Source organism: Pelophylax lessonae (genome assembly GCF_965119305.1).
Source record: "Pelophylax lessonae genome assembly, chromosome: 2".
Taxonomy (NCBI): Eukaryota; Metazoa; Chordata; class Amphibia; order Anura; family Ranidae; genus Pelophylax; species Pelophylax lessonae.
Window position 1 is genome coordinate 539,331,884 of NC_138769.1, and position 22,015 is coordinate 539,353,898.

Here is a 22,015-nt window from a genome sequence, read left to right on the forward strand (position 1 = left end):
TGACACAGTTGGGTGTTGTCTGTGATACATTTTTTGACTCTCAGAACAACCCTTTGGGGTGCATCCCCATGTTCTTGGTCTTGATTAGCACTGCTTGGACTGAGCGAAAGGGGATACACCTCGAAGATGTAACTGTTAGTGCAATCCACTCAACTCTATGCCCTTGGAGGACTGGAGCGATGTCTTATCTCACTACCACCTTTTTTTTTTTGCTTTTAAGTCAAAATGAGAGATCTGAGGTCTTTTTGACCCCCAGATCTCACAATAAAGAGGACCCGTCCTGCTTATTTCTATTACAAGAAATGTTTACATTCCTTGTAAAAGGAATAAAAGTGATCAAAAAGCTTTTTTTAAAGGGACAGTATAAAAATAAAAAGTAAAATAAATAAGAAAAAAAAATTAAAGTGCCCCATCCCTCTCAGCTTGCGCGCAGAAGCGAATGCATCCCTAAGTTGCGCCCACATATGTAAACAGTGTTCAAACCACACATGTGAGGTATCGCCGCGATCGTTAGAGCAACTCTAAGCTGGTAACCTGTAAACATTTTTAAAGCGTCGCCTATGTTGATTTTTAAGTACGGTAGTTTGTCGCCATTCCACGAGCATGCGGAATTTTGAAGAATGACATGTCAGGTATCGATTTACTCAGCCTAACATCATCTTTACTCAGCCTAACATCACATTATACAAAAAAATTGGGCTAACTTTACTGTCTTTTTTTTTTTTTTAATTCATGAAAGTATATTTTTCCCCCAAAAATTGGTTTGAAACACCGCTGCACAAATACAGTGTGACATAATGAATTGCGACGACCGTCGTATTTTCCAGGGTCTCTGTTAAAAATATATATTTTGATATTGGGGGTTCTAAGTAATCTTCTAGCAAAAAATACTGATTTTAAACTTGTAAACAACAAATGTCAGAAAAAGGCCTGGTCCTTAAGTGGTTAAACGTATTAAATGTCTCCAGAAAACAAAGCCATTTGATAATTCTGCCTTATATGCCCTCATTCTATATACACACCACTCATAATACTTGCCTATTGTAATCATTTGCTGGACCCAGCTTGGTTTATACTGTGAATGGAAATAGGCGCCCTCTAGTGATAATCTGAAATAAGAGCGGCTCAATACATGGAATCCAACGTGACTGCAATGAATGGAACTTTGCTGCCTCTCCGCCCACCGAGTGACGTCACCGCCCAGGCAGCCCGCACATAAAAAGAGCCGTGCACGGAGGGAATCGTACATCAGATCTGTGCTGTGCGAGTGGAAAGAGATCCTTGGGAGCAGCGATTTACTAATCCCTCTGTCCTTCCTCCCCTATACTGGTATTACTTGGAGCTATGAAGTCCCCTAAAGTCAAGTCATCCCGGAGAGGTAAGAGCAGATTCTCAGATGGTCACCTTTAGAGACTTTCCCCATCTACTGAGCTCTATGGATCGCCCCAGGCTGGACTCTGACCATCAATACATGGCACTTGTCACCTCTGCCTGGAGGGGTATGGACAGGATTGGCTGCATTCATTAGGAGGGTGACATCACCTACCTTCATAGAGCTCTTCTATCATCTTCCTGCATGATGGGCTACCTTTGTCATTTTATACCACTGCTTTTACTTATAAAAAGTATAGTATAAATGCAAGAAGGATAGTATCATTTATTACATTATTAGTATAATTTATGAAGTATAGTATAAATGTAAGAAGGATAGTATCATTTAGTATAATTTATGAAGTATAGTATAAATGTAATAAGGGTATTATAAAAGTAAATTATACTATACTTATTACATTTCTAATATCCTTATTACATTTTATCTTCTACTTATTACATTTATACTATACTTAGTAAATGATACCATATGTATTCTACTATCCTTCTTACATTTTATACTATACTTAGCAAATGTATACTATATGTATTAAATTATACTATACTTATTACAAAGTTTAGTATAAATGTAAGAAGGATATTCTACATGTAAGAAGTATACTATCATTTAATACATATAGCATAATTGAATTACTATAGTATAAATGTTTAATTCGTATAATTTTAATAAGTATAGGATCATTTGATACCTATAATTTTATTAAATATATTATAATCCACAGCCATCGGTCAAACTTTCTTATCCTTCTGCATTCAGGAGAGGGAGGCTGAAGCTCACCTAAACGCAGCAGCTTCTAAACTCTGCCCAAAGCCTATGTGTACAGGGATACATGAGCCTTTATGGTGTTGAGTTTAAGAGCTTTGGCAAAAAAAAACCTCAAGTTAATTTGCCAGTATACATGAAGCCTTGGGAGGGGGGCGGCATTGTTCCCACTAACCACCAATGTAAGGGGGGGGCGTTCATCCTGCTAACCTTCAATGTAAGGGGGGGGGGGCGTTCATCCTGCTAACCTTCAATGTAAGGGGGGGGGGGCGTTCATCCTGCTAACCTTCAATGTAAGGGGGGGGGGGCGTTCATCCTGCTAACCTTCAATGTAAGGGGGGGGGGGGCGTTCATCCTGCTAACCTTCAATGTAAGGGGGGGGGCGCTCTTCCCTCTAACCACCAATGTAATGGGGGGGCGTTCATCCTGCTAACCACTAATATGTTAGGTTATAGTTATCATTCAACCAGCAGGTTCTAGGTGAAGAAAAACACTCGCTGTGGATGGGGGGATCACTCCCTCCCTTGTGTTATTGTGTTCCAACAGTAGGGAGCCCTCACATTGAGAACACATTGGTTGGGTGTTGCCAGGTATAGCAGGCGGCACCAATCATTTGGGAAAAACCTGACAGGCTGGTTGTATAGAAGTTGGTCTTGCCTGCCCATACATGGATTGCCTTCTGTACAACCAGCCTGCTCATGCATGTATTGAAATTAGTTCGGTCCATGCTTATCTGGCCCAATTTCGCTACATGTATGACCACCTTAAGGGAGGTGGGGGCAATTCTTTCCACTGATCACTAGTGTAAATGGAGCATTCTTCCCACCAATGTAAGGGGGATGTTCTTTCCACTGACCTCTAATGTAAAGGGAGCATTCTTCCCACTAACCACCAATGTAAGGGGAGAGGGGGTTTCCTCAAGCCACCAGTGTAAGGAAGGGGGATCTTCTTCCTACTAACCCCAAGCGTAAGGGGGGGGGGCATTCTTCACACTGACCACCAACATAAGGAGGGGCGTTCTTCCTACTGACCCCCAAGGTAAGGTGGGGAGGTGTTCTTCCCACTGACCCCCAATATAGGGGGGGGGGGGGTGTTGCTCTTCTCACTGACTATCAATGTTGAGTTGGGGCGGCATTCTTTTGCTGCTTGCCAATGTAAGGAGGCATATTCTTTTCACTTACCACCACTGCAAAGTGTGTGTTGTAAGAGGGGCGTACTTCCCACTGACCACCAATGTAAGCCTGCGACTGTAAAATAATTAGTGCTATCCTGTAACAGGGGAATATTAATACTTACCGTTCCAATGGGCAGCAACTCCAATCTCTGCTGTCTTGGCTGACACTTCTGGGTGTCAGTGTGTTCCCTGCTGTGAGCTGTAGTTCATCCTAGATCATTTCTGTGTCCTGGAGTGACATAGGGGGTGGCGGATGGAACCAAAGTGCATGCTCTGACACACCCAGAAGTGTTGGATAGCTGTACTGGCCAAAGCTCTGCAATATTGGATTTGCTGTCTGCTGTAAGGGTCAGTATTAATTCTTTTGCCAGTGGCACCGTTTTTAGTTTTGTTTGTTTTTTCTTTTAAGAAGGGAGATTGAATGAGTAAGTCAAACCCATACCTTATTTTCATGGTTCTCTTATCTACGATAAGCTGTAAAAGTGTTCATTTAGGATGGAGTATGAAAGGATGTCATTTTTTTGAAATTTTTTTGCCATTGGGGAGATTTCCTTCCACTTCCTGTCCTATAACCACAAGAGGAGGTAAGAGGAAATTTCTCAAAAGTGAAGGAATCCCTGGGTGTCACCAGAACTAGTGTCCTCATTCAACGATTTCCCCTCTATTCCTGTTCTGGGGACGTGGGGTTTTTTCACCTTCACTCTTGGTTGTAACAGTCACCAGGATGAATGGAGAGTGAATATCCCTAGCGGGGACACAAAAAACCATAAGAACCTGACAGGTGTTGGACTTCCTCTCTCTATGTAAAAAAAATAGTTAATCCCTCCTCTGTGTTTGTAAAACTAAAAAATATTTTTCCTTTAGTTATACTTTATGAAAAACATGGAAAAGCATACAAACAATGTGGTATGTTCACTAAACCACACTGGGGGGAGATTTACTAAAACTGGTGCACTCAGAATCGCGTTCAGCCGTGCATGGTAGCCAATCCACTTATAACTTCAGCTTGTTCAATTAAGCTTTGACAATAAAACCTGGAAGCTGATTGGTTTCTATGCAGAGCTGCTCTAGATTCTGCACTCTTCAGTTTTAGTAAATTTCCTCCAATATGCCTTCCCTTTAAATTTGCTGGAGTTGCTGTTCTACTACAAGTCCCTCTGTGGCCTGCACAGCATATCAAACCTGAAATCTGTCTCTGAGCACGTTTCATCTACTTTCATCGCTCTCCTATAGACAGAGATGGGAAGCTTTGCTCTGATGATAAAACCGGCTTTGAAGACTTGTGATGCCTTTAACCTGTGCACTGCTCTGCAGGCCTCTGTCATAGCAGATGTCGCTATTCAATGCGCTTTGGACGATCTCTATTGAATCAAAGACTTCCCATAAAGTGGGGAGTTGTGTTTTGCCAAAGAGGCTTTCTGTGCCCTTTGTTCCCAGCCTCCTGCTAATGCTCTATTATGAGGAGTATCCACAGTGGAAGAGTTCTGCAGTGCTGCCAATACAGCTGCCTACAGACTCGGCCCACCTAGTTGTAGAAATGTCAGTCTGATGATTGCAGGAGGGGGCAGCCAGGGGAAAATCTTGAAAACCAATCACTCTCTTAAAATGACATGAATACATCTTTATGAGGTTACCAAATCCTGTAATAGACAATGACTCATTTTGTGGTTTTATGCTCACTATAGCTCATCTAGATTTCTTTGTAACAGATTGGTTTGCCATGCGTTGTTTGTGATATCGCCTATAAATGATTGTCCCTTTTTTCATACAAGGACATGTTTGATTTAACTTATTTTCTAGAATTGAAGGCTAGTGTTCTCCAGCTTTGCTACAAATCTGTATTTGTAAAAGATTCTTCCCCTATTGATATGATTTGCATTACTGAGGAAGATTTATACTCCTCAATCCTCAGGGTTCAGCTTTAAAAACAAGGTATCTAGGAAAAAGTAGAGCCGTTACCAACAGCACTGAGTCATCTTTGAATGACTACGAGGGCTATGGATTGCAGCTGTCTCAGTGGTCCGATAGTCATCTTGACTACACTATAGGCACATTTTTTTATTTGTGAGTTACCATAATAGTAGTAGCACCAATCATGCTGTTTTTTGGTGAGTTTTGTCCTTTTCGTGCTTGTACTTGTGTATTGTAATGTTGGTGGAGATGCTATTAATGGTAATGAAATGAGATCACTCTGGCTTTATGGAATAACTGGTAATTGGCATCGACACTAAAACTAGTCATGCAACCTAAAACCAACATCGTGTCAGATATAAACAACTTCCAACAAATTTATGTGGGTTACTAGTTGGCTGTACTCTTCAATGGAGACCATAAAATATGCAGGAATATCAAATGTCCTAAAACAGACTAGTATAACATTTATTCTTATTTCTAACAGCTGCCTTTATTGAATATGATGATGATTTGAATGAAGTGCTGTGTGAATTTGATGCCGTGTTGGAAGATTTCTCCTCGCCGTTTAACAAGAGACGTTTCTGTTACGATGAACACCTGAAGACCATGAAGAGGAGGAGCAGTGCCAGTATCAGTGACAGTGGAATCAGCGACTCAGAAAGTAAGCAAGTGTTAAGGTGACCTTATTAGAACACCGTGAAATGTGAAATGAGATTTGATTCCTGCGTGTTTTTCACTGAAACCTACCAGAAAATGTTACCCTATAATACCCTCTATTTTAATCTATTCTAGACATTTTGAAGGTCAGGAATGGATGGGGTGCTACACTGAACATGTGATTTCTTTAGCCTGTGGGCTGAACAAAATAAAAAAAAAAAAATAATCCACTGCCCGCACTATACAGTATGGATGGACAAATGTTGTACTGTGCCTACTGTATTCTGACAACTGCCACAGGTGGTTTTCAGAATATTCAATCCGCATCTGATTTGAGTGGATGCAGCCACCATTCAGCTAAAAAAAAATGTTCTATCTGGCTCCTTCAGTATTTCATTTGGGCCAGAGGGGACTGTCAGGGACACCCACATAGTGCATTTCGTTTGGTTCATCAGGAACCAGCCAAAATTGGCATACCGTAGTTTATAGCCTGCTTAAAACCTCAAGCATTACATATTTTGAGTCAGATCTCAGATATACTCTCCCTCCAGCCCCTTTAGCAATAACTCTATAGGTCCTTGTTCTGTTTAGGTGATGTAGTGTGTGCTCTTCCATCAAAATGATCACTTAATTGATGGCGAACACCAGAGTTTGTACCCAGTCATCACCCTGGCTTATGTGCTTAGCTATGTGAGAAGAATTGTGGTGGATCACAGGCTGCAGTGGCTCTGGGCATTTGAAAGCTGTAATGTATAGAAGTCATTTTAAGACTTGTGGAATACATTTGTGTAGACCGGTTTTAAATCACTCATGCCATAGCTGTCCTCCCAAAATGCTAGTTGGCTGCATTTCTGAGCTGCTTGCTTAAGGTGGGAGTAAACTCCCATGCATGACTTTTACCTATAGGTAAGCCTTATTATAGGCTTACCTAATAGGTACTGTAAAAGGCCGTTCCTTCAGAGTCCTGTGGCCTAAACGGCAGCTTCCGTGCGCATATGCGGGAGTGACTTCTTTGCAGCTCCAACCACTCACCCAGCTGGAGTCCGCAAACCTCAAAGGAAGACTGGGTGAAGATGGAAGCTCTGTCAGCGGTGACAGCGCCGCTGGAGGACATCATTCTAAAGTAAGTTTAATATATTGTGCTAGTATGCGATACATACTAACACATTATAACTTTGCCTTGCAGGTCTAAAATAAAAAAAAATTGCCAGTGGTTTACTACTGCTTTAAGCACTGTATTAAGGTTTTTGATCTTATTGATTGTGTTTGTTTTGGGTCTGTGACTTAGAAAATGCTGAAGGGCAAAGGGCCATTGTGGCAGCTAGACAGGTATTTGAAATGGCAGGTTTCCTTCAATTTGTATAGTTCAGGGTCTTTGTAATTAAGCTTCTAATAGGTATGCATGTACTTAATGCTGATGTTGCCTCAACCTCCAACATCTCCAAAATACACCCCTTTCTAACCAATGACGCAACAAAGCTCCTAGTTCACTCCCTTGTCATTTCGCCTCCACTACTGCAATTTCCTCGCCATAGGCTTTCCTCGACAGACTATCCCCCCTTCAATCCATCATGAATGCTGCTGCCAGACTCAAGCACCTTACCAATTGCTCAGTGTCCACTACTCTTCTGTCAGTCCCTCCACTGGCTTCCACTCACCCAACAAATTCAATTCAAAATACTAACATTTTTACAAAGCCATTCACAATTTAGCCCCCAGGTACATCACTAGCCTAGTCTCTAAATATTAACCTAATCACTCTCTTTGTTACACTCAAAACCTCCTGCTCTCTAGCTCCCTCATCACATCCTCCCATGCTCACCTCCAGAATTTTTCCAGAGCCTCTCTAATCCTATGGAACTCCTTACCCCAATCTGTCCGCTTTATCTAATACTCTTGGCTTTTAAACAATCCCTGAGAAGCTTATCTTACTCACACCAAACAACCATACTTCCATTTTCTCCATCAACTCATCCAACCCCCCCCCCCCCCCCCACAGTTATTGCCTTCTGTTTCGCTTGACCCTCCCTTCTAGATTGTAAGCTCTAACGGACAGGGCCATCGAATTCCTCCTGTATTGAATTGTATTGCAACTGTATTGTCTTCCCTCATATTGTAATCTTGTATCTTTAAGATCCAGAGTTGCGACACTTTGTAACATTGACAGTTTTGTAAATTGTTGGCTGGCTGCCTAAGGCCTGTACACACGATCAGAAAATTGTTCAAAAATTGCAGCTTTCAAATCGATCGTACGATAATCTGATCGTTGGTGCACAGCTTTTGAGAGCCAATCAGGACAGGTTTTAGGAAATTAGCCGATGGGAAAAGTGCAAAAAATTTTCTTGCACAATTTTCATTTTAAACAGTACAGTTTTCATCCAAAAAAATACAATACATGACATCAGTTCCAAATTTTATTTTTTTTTTTTTTTTTTTTTTTTTTTTTTTTTTTTTTTTAGTTTTACTTTCAATGGTTTTTATTGAAATTTCAGAAACACAAGAAAAAACATAACAAAGTACACGGGGGGGGGGGGGGGGGGACAGAGAAAAAAGGGGGGGAGGGGAAGGGTGCGATGTACATTACATAGTACATAGGTTTGCATCAATCTTGGTACAATCAGTAGGTTTAACAAAGATTATACAATACGAACAATGCGAGAGTATAACAACTGGTGTAGAGGTAAATGGAACAACAGAACTAGGTAATTCCTGTCATATAAGTACGAACTGTCAACAAGGGTTGGTGAAGTATTTGCTTTGCATCCAGAATGACCAGTGTTTGTGGAACCTAGGGCTTTGAAGAACAGCATAGGCATAAGCTTTCTCCAAAGAGAATTGGAGGTTAATCTGTTTAATGACCTCAAGGTGTGAAGGAGCGATTGGCTGCCTCCAACATCTGGCTATAATCGTCCTTGCTGCAATTAGTATATGGGTAATAACAGTATGCATGGCGAGTGGAAATGAGTCTATGCCCAAGGAGAGGAGTGCTAAGGCCGGGTCTGTGCTTCTTAAAATACCAGTGACATCTGATATAATTTCGAAAATCTTTCCCCAAAAACTGGTCAGACTTCTACATTGCCAAAAGATGTGAAGAATCGTGCCCACCTGGTCACAGTTACGCCAGCAGAGGGGGCTTTGGGTATCGAAAATTTTGGAAAGTCGGTACGGGGTTAGATACCAGCGAGTCAACACTTTTTGCGCCTGTTCCCAATGGGATACACATTTGGAGGCTCTATAAGTAGCACGGATGGCCGTTTGCCATTGAGCATCTGAAAAGGTTTGCTTGAGGTCACCTTCCCAGGAAATCATATGTGGGGACTTGCGGAACGTATTTTTATGCTTGATGGTATTGTAGAATAGGGATATACCTTTTGTAGAGCATACGGGGTTAGTGAAGAATTGCCACAATTGAGGGGATACCAGGATCACCGGTGGAGGGTATTTACGCAGGAAACTGGAGATGCTGTTGTATGCAAGGGTAGCTTGTACTGGGAGGGAAAATTCACTGGCAAGCTTTGTGAACGGTTTAAGGGTGTCACCCTGGTAGAGCTGTGATACGAAGGTGATGCCAGCTGCATGGAATTTGGAGAGGTTAACATAAGGGAGGAGGACATTCAAAGTGGCAATGGGGATTGGTAGTTTGACAGGTGTCGCAGAACCTGGAAGGTGGTGGGATAACATTCTCCATGACAATAGGGGAGCCTGAGTCGGTAGGGGGAGCGTGTGGAGGGGTACCTGTTTCCAGCTATCTGCTAATAGCAGATCACTAAGGGCATGTACATTAGAGAGCGCTTTTTCTATGGGAACCCACGGGAGGTCAGAGCGTTCGGAAAACCATTGGCGAAGGGCGGTGAGATGGGCCGCAGAATGGTAATCCAGAAGGTCTGGCATACCAATGCCTCCAACCGATTTGTGGCGAGTCGAATGGGCATAAGAGCATCTGGCCCTCTTTTTTTGCCAGACAAAAGCGCGGAGGAGCGACGAAAGGGGTTTGATGAGCTTCTGGGGAATGTAGACTGGGAGAGTACGAAAGAGATACAAAATTTTGGGTAAGCAGACCATTTTAAATGCAGCAATCCTGCCAGTCCACGAAAGATCTGCCGACGTAAGTTTGGCTATGTCTGCGGAGATAGTCGAGATCAGAGGTTTGATATTGGAGGTGACTAAGTTGGCCGAGGGAAACGTGAGGTTAATGCCTAAATAGCGGAGCGGTGACGTAGACCATGTGTAAGGGAGAGTGGTTTGTAGATGAGTACGCGTTGTATTGTGTACGCCCATATTGAGAATAACGGACTTACTAAAGTTGACTTTGTAATATGAGAGATGACTGAAATTTTGTAGTATGTCGTGGGCCGCCGGGAGGGATACTACAGGGTTTGTGAGACTAAGAATCACATCATCAGCGAATAGTGTAATGACATGTTCCGAGCGGTTGATTTTAAAGCCGGAGACCAGGAAGTTTTGTCTAAAGGAGGCTGCTAGTGGTTCAATGATCAGGTTGAAGACAAGAGGAGATAAGGGGCATCCTTGACGGGTGCCATTTGTTATAAAAAATGGTTTAGACAGGACTCCTGCTGATAGGACTTTAGCCGAAGGTGAAGAGTAAAGGGAGAGTATAGCGGACATGATCGGGCCCGAGAAGCCGAACTTCCGCAGCACCAATTCCATGTACCCCCAGTGGACTCGATCGAACGCCCCAAATTTTATTTTTGATATGGAGACTAGCATGCAAAAAACAGATGATCGTTCGTCCGATAATCTCATTGTATGTACCAAGCTTTAGAAGTAGGAGGAAACCCTCTACATACAGAATGTGCGGAGGAAACCCTGTACATACAGAATGTGCTCTAAATGAAGCTGAACTCTTGGTTGTTTGAATTTAGCTTTGCATCTGCCTGTAGACAGCCTACTCAACATAATTCATATTGGGTTCTCTACCCCCTGGATTAAAATGCATTCCTGACATTGTGATTCATTAGTACCTTCTCTGTGTGGTTACCCCTATCTAAAATACAAATCCTGCCAGTTCTTGTTAGACCATTATGTCATACCTGTGCAGGAACGTCACATGACCTTTAGTGTATGATCTCCTCTATTAATCAGGAAGATGTCCTGCAATCGCTTTGATCACGAATACAGCTTTCTTTGTATTCTCTCATGTTCATGTGTCATCATTACCTGCAGGGCAATCAGTAAAGATTTCCCTGGTTTTTGCCACTTCCACTGTCTGGGGCATGAGTTATTGAATTCTGAACTGCTGGGTTTGAAGTATCCCCAGGGACAGAAATGAGCATAATTAGTCAAGAATGAAGATGAGTCGTCCCCCCCCCCCCCCCCCCCCAAGGCTTTCCTGTATGAATGCATTCTGCAGGTGTTCGTAGACGCACTGTTTGGGGGTTTTTTTTTCTATTTTCTTTAACCAAGTTTAGGATGTGTATCCATGTGACTTTACTAGTTGTGTTCCATTACATAAAGATTTTTTTTTTCTTTTTTCATATTACTTTTATTTGTAATGCATAGTTTGTAAAAACAGGAAGACTGTGGCTTTGTGTTACTAGTGTTTAGTTCTAGTTGCTAAGAGAACACAATGTTTCTCTTGATTTGTGTATTATAGTCAGCTTCATCAATTTCTTTTTTTTTTTTTTTTTTTTTTTTTTTTTTTTTTTTTTTTTGTAAAACTGCTAATTTTAAGGAACGATTTATAGGTTATTTTTTCCATCTGCTATGATATACTGCAATGTCCGCTTAGTAAAGGGCAGTGTATTTTTTTTTTTTTCTATGAAGATATGGGTCACTTTACCCAAAACAGATAATTTTGTTTTTGGTAGATGCTGACAACTACCTGACATTTTATTTATTTTTTTCCTTGCACATGATTGGATATTCTTTATACCACATTCATGAAGCTCTTGAGAAACTTCCCTTGCAAAGTGGGCAGCCTATTGCTCTTTCGTAAATAAGCCCTTCTCAGTCTGTACAGCCTCTGTGGCTATTACGAAGGTAAATGGATTGTATCGTTACTATCTTACTATGGAAAGTAAAATGGGTGGGAACTCCCAGGTGGACATGGTTAAAGTTTTGACTAGATGTCTGTCAGTGCTCTTGTTGTGCACTAAGACTTATTACAAGGGTCTCCAAACTTTCTAAGCAAAGGGCCAGTTTATTTTAAGTTCTTCAGGCTTTAGGGGGGTTTAGACTTTGGCCAGTGGGAGTGCCCCAGAATCCAGTGCACCATTGGTGTCAGTTGGGGGAATGGTGCCCCACCATTGGTGTCAGTTGGGGGAATGGTGCCCCACCATTGGTGTCAGTTTGGGGAATGGTGCCCCACCATTGGTGTCAGTTGGAGGAATGGTGCCCCACCATTGGTGTCAGTTGGGGGAATGGTGCCCCACCATTGGTGTCAGTTGGGGGAATGGTGCCCCAAAGGCAAGCAAAGGGCCCCATCTGGCCCCCGGGCAGCAGTTTGGAGACTGCTGCATATTAGATGCCAAGTATCTACTCAGCCCACCAAGCTTCACCAATAATAAATATTGCTTTTGAGTTGACTGACCCTTTGGCATATCCAGTCAATGCTTCTAAGCAGTTGTCAGTAACAGAAATGTGTAACCTAAAGGAAGAATTGTACCTCATTCTTGTGTGGTAATATCTATTCACACCTAGTTAGTAAGAGGCAGTTTGCTTTTTCTTGTTTCCTGCTGTTTAATGATTGATACCACAGCAGGTAAACCACAGACTGAGGTCAGTGGAAGTAGTTCTCACCAATGAGAGGAAACATGCTGCAGTTAAACTGCACTAATGTACTGTACCATCGGGTACATTAATATATATTTATCATCCAGTTTTTTGCTTTTATTTAACACCTCTCTGAACCACAGAAATGTCAAAACTATTTTATTACAGAAAAGGGAATTCAGATAACCTGAACATATGTTTTAACAGGGCCTAAGGGCACCTTCTGTCAACCAGGAGTCACAGCATCCACATTTATACGGTACATATGGAAAGCAGATACTGCTAACCAGTCACATCTGAACAGTGTGTTCTATGTGACACTGAGATCAGTAAAGTTAGTGGTTGTTGCTGTTTTTTTGTTGTGTATTTCTTCCATTGTTACTATAGAAATAGGTGGAGACTGCAGAATCTTTTTGTACTTCTCTTTTATTGTAGGGTTTCTATAGTTCCTGTATTCGTCTTACACTTTATCTGATTTTATTCCCCAGTAATGGAAATAAAGGGTGTTCTATGACTTTATTGGCATTGGTGATAATACATTAATCGTAATCCCAATGGATGAATTCTACAGTTCATAGACTATTGGATCTCCCTCCCAGTGCCCCAATACACAAGTACTGCTGGATAGCAGGTTACTATCACTGAAAATATGTGGGGTACTGGGTGAAAGCCAGAGGGAGTTGTTCACCCATAGGGACTCAAACTATATATTTTTATCCTGCACTAGAAAATGTCAAGGATATGACTGGTTTTTACTAGCAAAAGCTGCTTTTTTTTTTTTTTTTGTCACTGCATTTAATCTTTTAAATTGTGCTCACTTGCATAAATCCACCATAAAACGGCAATTTACAGAATAGTGAACTAAAATCATGAAGCCTATTGTATGCTTTGATGGTAACTGCTTAAACTTTCCATTTTCCATTCTAATACTGTTCTTCCATAACAAGCTCACTTTTTTACAGTTACAGGAAATATTTTACAGTTGTAATTATATTTATTTTAATGCTTGGTTACAATTTTGTAACTATAACCTTGCCTCTGTGAGTTCCTTTATATTTAGCTGTTCCTGCTTGGGTTTGCCAGGCCAACTAACTATGCATATAACCACACAAATTGTGCAATAGAGCTCTAAAGCCTTGATGCAGATGGAAGCTTTAGCATACATTCATTGGAGTTTCTCTACTTAAGGCAAATAGACTGTTCAGCTTGCAGATGTTGCACTTTGCATGCGAATTATCCCCAGAACTTGGTATATAGTAATGTGACTTTGCAAAAAATATTCTGTCGCCTGCCTTACTACCTTACTAAGCTGTGGAGAAAACTTCATTGCAATGTGCAGCTTCCCTTGCAAGTGAACACTTTATTTGCTGTTAGTAAATCAACTGTGTTGTATAGTTGAGTGTTTGTTTAGATGTGGTTGACCAGTGCACATTTATTGATGTCGTCATTGGCAATTTATGCCTGCCAACTATCTTCTGTTTATGCTACTTCTATATTGCAGAAGCATCAGCTGGATTTTAGAGAATGTGATCTTGCAAACTTTAGCTTGACATTTTCCATTTTCAATAATTGGGGAAAAAGACTATGAAAATTGAGGGTACGGACTTGATTTAAGCTAATACAGTAGAAATCTTTGACCTACAGAGATCCATCCCCCTGCATTGATGCAGACATGCTGGAGAAACAAGGGCAGAGACTGAAAAGTCTCTCCTGCGCAAACGGACATAGACCTACGTCGGTCACGCGCCTGCAGCTAGGGGGCGAGCTGGCGGTGCGCTACCGCCCCCACTTGGCAGCAGGGACACTGATGCACGGGGCAGGTGGCTCGGATTGCCGTCTGACACCCGCGATCGTTCCCTGCTGAGAGGACGGGCAGCTTTTGTAAACACAGCCGACCGTTCTTCTCTCTGGAATGATCAGAGCCCCTGTGATCCTTCTATATAGGATCACAGGTCTCTGTGATCATTTCACAAGCCACGCCCCCCACGGTTAGAATCACTCCCCTAGGCTCACATTTAGCCCCTTGATCGCCCAGTGTTAACCTCTTCCCTGCCAGTGTCATTATTACAGTAACAGTGCATATTTTTAGCACTGATTACTGTAGTAATGTCACTGGTCCCCCCAAAAGTGTCAAATGTCAGTTAGGGGTCAGATCTGTCCACCGCAATGTCAGTCCTGCAAAAAATTGCAGATCACCGCCATTACTAGTAAAAAAAAAAAAAAAAAACCCCCAATAAAAATTGCATAAATCTTTCCCGTAGTTAGTAGACGCGATTTAACTTTTGCGCAAACCAATCAAAATACGCTTATTGTGATTTTATTTATTTTTTTAACCAAAAATATGTAGCAGAAAACAAAGTGGCCTAAATTGTTCACTTTTGATTTTTACTTTTTTTTTTTTATATAGCAGAAAGTGAAAAAGCGAAATAAAAAAAAAAATCGCAGAGGTGATCAAATATCACCAAAAGAAAGGGAGCTCTATTTATGGGGAAAAAAGGACCTCAATTTTATTTGGGTACAGCGTCGCACAACCGTGCAATTGTCTGCTTAAAGTAACGCAGTGCCGAATCACAAAATATGGTCTGGTCATTAAGGGGGAAAATCTTCCGGTCCAGATCCAGAAATGGTTAAAGTGTTAAAACAGGAAATTGATGCATATAAAAATCTGATGCAATAGACAATTACTTGAAGGTAAACCTCACCCTAAAAGGGAAGTTCCCATTTTATGACCTCCCCCCTACCACTTTTGGAAATGTATTATTTTTTGGGGTGGGAGAAGCAGGTACCTAGTTTTGTTACATAGCTGCTCCCACTTCCGCTTTCCCCCATCTCTCCTGGGACATGTCCCAGGAGGCTGCGGGACTATTTACACAGCGCAGAACTGGCTGTGAAGTTTACAAGGAGTCCTAGCCAGCTTCCCACATCTAACACGCTGGCTCCGGGGACCCAAAGACCGGCAAGGGTGACAGTGCTGGAACCCTGGACAGTAGCTACAGTATTTGCTGACTATTAATTGTTTTCAAACAGACTGAAGAAATTCTTTAAATGCACAAGATGTGCTTGTATCCAGTTTTCATAAAGTATGAAGTGGCCACTATAGTGTGTGTGGTGGGGGGCTATTATCTTTGATTTCCAGTCTTTAGAACTGGGTAGTATGATTTTTTTTTTTTTTTTTTTTCCATTCTCAACCACTTTATTTAAATATATATTTACAGTAGCCTTCTATTTTGTTTTTCAGGTGCAGATTCACTTTGTAGAAACAGTTTTAGCTTCAGCGATGAAAAACTTAACTCCCCGACTTTGTCTTCTCCATCACTGTCCTCTCCAGCAGAAACACCACGAAAAGGTACAGTATGGCCTCACTTGCCAGCAATTGCATTCAAACCTATCTGAAGCCAAAATAAGGTAGAGTAGAGAAGGGTTGTAAACTGTCAGGTTTCTATAGCTGATGAACCAAGATCCTAAAATATAGCAATTACAGGTTTCTATAGTCACCTGTGTAGGGCATGGGGGGAATTTCCCTTTTATGGGGGCACAGACCACACTGAAACATGACAAGCATTCTAATCATTCACATGTTATCCAAAACCTAAATTAAAAATGGTCATATGGTCTGTGAGTTACAGGCCATTTGACATTTTGTAAAGGCCATAGTTCAGAGTTAAGAGGATTAGCAGGGCATAGCCACTAAGACGTAATCCTACAAGTGGCGAGTAGAACTTGCCTATGTAATGAGCAAATATGGCTGTGCCCTTTCCACCGTCTGCAAAAATAAAATTTAGACTGTAGTTCCACAATAAGAGAATTGTGGAAGAAATATGTAGGCTGCTATAGCCGATCTCTTCTAAAAATGCTAGATATCTGGCAGTTTCTGGCTTTAATACTTTTAAAATCCTTAATTCAGAACAAGTATGTAACTAGAAAATTATCTTGCTTTGCATACTTGTTCAACATCTGACCCAGGAAGCCTTTGGCTCAGTATGACTGGCAGCTAACTAGCATTTTAGAGTAATAGTGGCCTATACATGCTGGTGTTTTGTTTTTGTTATGTACTTATCTTTACTGGGTTTTTATACAGTGACATTATGAAATGGGTGTATAAAATATTCAAGCTATAATGTAAATTGGTTGGGCAAAAGCTTGACTAAAAATGAGTTTAGGTGGTGTGGTTTTACATGAAATAATCGGATCTGACCTAAACCTGTTTTATTCCAAGATTTTGGGCAGTAAATAGAAAATGGCCAGAGAATCTAATGCAAGTTCAGCCACCCTAATCCCTTGCGGACCCTGGGTGCTTACACTGATAGGACAGTTTCCTCTCCATCCAAGGAAATATCACATGATTGCATTCAAAGTCTATGCATTCTGTGATCTCTTGCATTATTTGGGCTTTTTTATGCCTTGCTTACATTTTGTGTTAACAAGAACCATTTTAAGTGGTGGTCAAGTATAATTTAGAATTCCTTTTTTTTTTTTTTTGCACAGCTAAACTTGGCGATACAAAAGAGTTGGAAGATTTTATTGCTGATCTTGACAGAACACTAGCAAGTGAGTATATTTGTAATGTTATCTGTTACTTTCCCAGTTCCTCGTTAAGCTTTACAAAAAAGGAAACCCTCCTATGTGGGACTTTAGGCAGCAACAGACAATATTTCATAATAAATTGTAGCTTAGAATAGATTATAAAAAATTACAAAATCTATATTGGTATCACAAAGTCTAAAAACATTATACAAGACAAATGTGGCTATTTCAATGCTCCATATATATGGAAAAAAGTGAGGTAAAGTGGCGCTGCCTGGTTGGGTACAAGTGGTATAGGGAGAGGTTAAATTAATTATCACTGGGTAAAGTGCTAGTGTGCGTGTTTAAATGATCACATGCAATCCACAATAAGAAGCATAAATATTTAAAAATATCAAAGATAATCTGGTTAAAGTGTGCTCTCACTAGATGTGTGCTCAAAGTGATGTGTGCAATAAATAAATAAGTTAATGGCCAAAAACCTGTGTGCCAGTGAGAGAATTGGAATAATGGTATTGGTCACAAAATTGAAAAATGTAATCTGATTAGAGTATGCTCTCACTAGATGTGTGCTCAAAGTGACATGTGCAATAAATAAATGAATAAATTAATAGGAAAAAACCTGTGTGCCAGTAAAAAAATTTATAATGATAATCACAAAATTAAAAGATATGATAATCCAACAGAAGAAATAAATAGTCCATACAGTGCTATGCAATTTAAAAAAAAAAGTGGTGATCCAACAAAATATGATAAACAGTCTTTAAAGTGCTGTAAGGTGAAACGGGTGTATCATTCAATTTTAGTAGGTGATAATCCGGGTGATCCGAGTGCTGGGTGAGAAAACCAGTGCACCCCTCCAATATCTCCTGCACTCACCAAAAATATGTACCCCTACAGGGGTAATGTGCATTGGGGTGATATCCTCTATCCAGCAATTTCTGTGTATGGGGCTCTTGGGGGAAGGTATCTTCCTTCACCTGGGCAATGAAGCCTCGTATTCCCTTTTCTCAAACGATCGATGTATCCCGTGATGATATGCAAGGAGAAGTCTCGTATAGTGATGTACCGTTTTTAAAAAAACCTTTATTGTAAATCAGGTACTCACATAAATACAGCGGTAAACGGGCATCCAGAACTGCTCTAGATGTCTAGACGGGTATACTACACAACTCTTCAAAACTAAAGAATATTTGACATAAGTTGTGCTTCAAGCAGTTTTTACTGTGCCGGATAAGGTATAGGCGGAACTGAATTTTGTGCCCTACTTAGTTTTCAAAATGAGTTGCGACTTTCTTGGCTCTCTCCTGAGCAGAGAACATGCATTATTTAGCAGCTTTATATATTTCCAAAATACTAAAGGAAACCTTTCATGTGGAAAAATGTAAGATGTTGTTGCTGTGGAAAAATGTAAGATGTTCTTGCTGACTTGTATTTGAAAGTGCATGCTCTGTGGTGGACATCCTGAATTTAATTTCTTAATAAGTCACTAAGCTAGAACAAGCAGCCAGTGAGGTTGAGGCATCTTGTTCTAGGCAGCAAAGTCAGAATAAGGATGAATACTGTGGAACTCGCCCTTACAAAACCAAGTTGGCATTGTTCAGCTCCATTTGTCTGTAGAACTTCCTATTAAAAAGGACACAATGCTTGCATGAAGAAATATATTGATATCCCTTGCCTGAGTTATATAGCATAGTTGTGTCCATCTCAAAATAAAAACCATTAACTCGTTATACCTTTTTCCTAAATTATTTACTGTACTGTTTTTTATAATTTTTTTTCTCAAATGCTACTTACTTGGAAGAACCTTTACTTCCCGATACTTTAGTGTAGCATATTGGGTTATGACTTGTACTTGGCTGACCTCTGTATCTCTTGTCTCTGCAGGTATGTAGAGCACTGTATAGCTGGTCATGGGATCAGTGCAAGAACACAGAGTGGCTGGAAATCGTTATGAAGTAGTTACATAATGCAGGCGTTTCCACAAGATCACACCGAAGTACTGATCTGTTTGATCTTGGCCTCCACCTGCTGCATGTATTAGAAAGAGATATATATATATATTTGTTTAATACTTTTAAAGATACAGTTGACTGTATTTTTTACATAATGTTGCTTAATTGTAATTTAAAATGCTTTTATGGAAATTTGTAATATTATAGTTAAAACAAATGTAATTAAGTTTTTTCCAATATAATATATTTTTGTATACAAAATAAAATGTGTCATTTTATTATTGCTTCACGTTTCCACTTTGGTTCTAGAAAACGATAAGACTTTGACTGCAACACTTATCTTTATTTGGTGCTGGCTGTAATGAGACGGGTAAAGAAATTGCTTTTTCCGTTTAAATGAAATGGGAGACCTATGACAGGCTTTCATAAACTAAGGTCAAGCCCCCTAACATGCTGATGTCACATGTAAGACATGGCATTCGGTTTTGTAACATAACTTGGATGGTTGGTGGGTATATGTGGGAGGAATCACATATCACCTGCACATTTCAAAGATAAACCAGAAGATGCAAAGGTTCAAAAAATGAAATGGTATTATTTTGGATTGTGTAGTTCTCAGAGCACAGAAGTTATTTAGGCTGGCCAGACTGAGCCAAACTGGCCCGGTTCAGCATCCTGACGGGGTGTGTTTGTGTGTGTTTTTTTTTTTTTTAGGGACCTTTACCTAGAGGAAACAAAAACCATTTGCAATATGAAGAAAAACTAATTCTTACCACTACAAATGTAAAACTTCTCACATCTCTAAATTTTGACCTCTGACAGTATTGTACAATCAAATACTTTGTGTTCTAATGTCTCAACGCTCTATCTAAAACATAAGGTTTTGCCTTTAGTTGTACTTGAACTTGTTTGGCACCTAACAATTTTTTATTTTTTCCCCCCTCCCCTTTGTCCTGTTAATGGTTCTCACCAAATGTTTTTTTTGTCACCAATACAAACGGAGGGGGAATCTTCCACTAGACACTGGTTCTGGTGACCTCAAAGGATTCTTTCACTTTGAAGAGATTTCCTCTCCCTTCCTGTTTTGGCCATGGGACCGAAAGTTAAAGCAGAGTTCCAGGCTTTTTTTTTTTTTTTTTGTAAAAATACCCCTAGTATAGTCAGGGCTCATGCATTTACAGTAAGTTATCATTTCAACTGTCCCTTGTATTTGTGCAGGATGTATAACTTGCACTGTTTTGGTGCTGCAGTGTGGGCATGTGAAGTCACTGTCCCTCTTCCAGGGTTCAGTATTTTATAACCTTCTTACTCTATCAAATAGTGGGATAAAAAGTACTTATGTTTTGGAAAATACCCCCTTCTACTTAATTACCTTCAGGTTATATGTCTTGTATAGTCAAAAGCCTGAAATATTGACATTTATCCATGAATGCTATTCATATATTTCTACTTTCATAAACTTGCTTATGAAATTGAAGTAACCCTTTAAATACAAGATGGTTTTTGTGACAGAACTGTGCTTCCGTCAGTATATTACTTTCTCCAGTCTAAACATAGATATTCAGATATTATAGATCAGATATTATAGCCGCATAACATACAAGACTAGCTGTGAAATGGCTTGTATGAGATCTGGAAGTCTTTATTGAACAAACTCACACAGACTATGAATATATCTCCCACAGGAGGACATCCTTCCCCCGATCTTATAACCCGAACAATACAAATTGCACACAGGAATATAACTACCATGGCTGAACAATAACTCAGATATTTACCCAACATCACACAATAGTTTAGATAACGAGGTACAGCTGACTCATGGCTAATCCTATCAGGGGATTCTCCAGAGTTAATCAAATTAGCCATCAAATGATAGGTGAATGGGAATCAACACCTAGACAAGGCTTTGAATAATCAGGATCTCACTACAGGTCAGACTTACCGCATCGAGCTCATAAAGTACAATACACATTAATACAAGTGTAAACACATGCCTTAGCAGACAATAGGTGAGTTAATTGGCACAATTATTGTGTGGAACAAGTGGTTGAGCTGATGTTAGCATCTGCTATGAGCAGGGCCGGTTTTAGACAAAGTGTGGCCCTGGGCAAACCTAAAAGTGGGGCCCCAAATTTTTTTTTATATTCTACCAAAATTATAGGCGCCATATATGGTGATATACTGCGCGGCACCCAATTGCACCAACCGGAAAGGGAAGAGAGGGGCCGTGTCCTTCCACAGGTGCGCTAGGAATCTAAGATCGGTGCTATGGGCTCCTGACAGTGACGTGGTCCCTTTGTAAAATGGAGCCCGCCAGGGGCGGACTGAGAACCCTCAGGGCCCCCGGACAAAATAAATCAAGGGGCCCCACCCATGTCCCGCCTCCAGTTACACCCTTGCCCCGCCTCCAGACACACCCACATCCCACATCCCGCCTCCAGACACCCTACACAATCTTTAGACACAAGGAACAAAGGTGCAATAATTTATAAACAAGTGCAATATAAATAATTCACAAACCAAGACCAGTGCATTACAAAAATCATACATAGACAAAACCAGAGCATTACAATAGTAAATTGCCAGGTCTAGGTGGGGTAGGGTTGCTACCTCACCCCTTTAATCCAGTACACATACGAATTACCAGTGGCGGCTGGTGCTCAAAATTTTTTTGGGGGGGGGGCGCAAACCGAAAAATGTAATAGGCATTGCTTTGCGGCAAAAAATGCTGTAAAAAATTGCGTGACTTAACAAACAATCATTAGGTTGGTTCAAGATTGACCAGCGTGTCCCCATTCACTGCAGTGTCCAGCATGTCCCCCATCAATGCACAGTGTCCAGCATGTCCCCATTCAATGCACAGTGTCCAGCATGTCCCCCACCAATGCACAGTGTCCAGCA

General features: G+C 40.7%; 1 protein-coding gene across 1 annotated transcript; it reads left to right on the forward strand.

The window, feature by feature from the left end:
* The first annotated feature begins 1,311 nt into the window (after positions 1-1,311).
* On the forward strand, positions 1,312-19,377 carry RGCC (regulator of cell cycle). The gene is made up of 5 exons (XM_082244319.1): positions 1,312-1,378; positions 5,728-5,904; positions 15,871-15,978; positions 17,118-17,180; positions 19,044-19,377. The coding sequence occupies exons 1-5, from the start codon at positions 1,345-1,347 to the stop codon at positions 19,049-19,051; spliced, it is 390 nt and encodes a 129-aa protein (XP_082100445.1). The 5' UTR covers positions 1,312-1,344; the 3' UTR covers positions 19,052-19,377.
* The last annotated feature ends 2,638 nt before the right edge of the window (positions 19,378-22,015 follow it).

Bases quoted from the DNA above. Each gene is read 5' to 3' on its own strand.
- RGCC (XM_082244319.1), top strand. From the start codon at position 1,345: ATGAAGTCCCCTAAAGTCAAGTCATCCCGGAGAG. The intron at 5,905-15,870 runs GTAAGCAAGTGT...TTTGTTTTTCAG, and splicing joins TGGAATCAGCGACTCAGAAA to GTGCAGATTCACTTTGTAGA. The intron at 15,979-17,117 runs GTACAGTATGGC...TTTTTTGCACAG, and splicing joins AGCAGAAACACCACGAAAAG to CTAAACTTGGCGATACAAAA.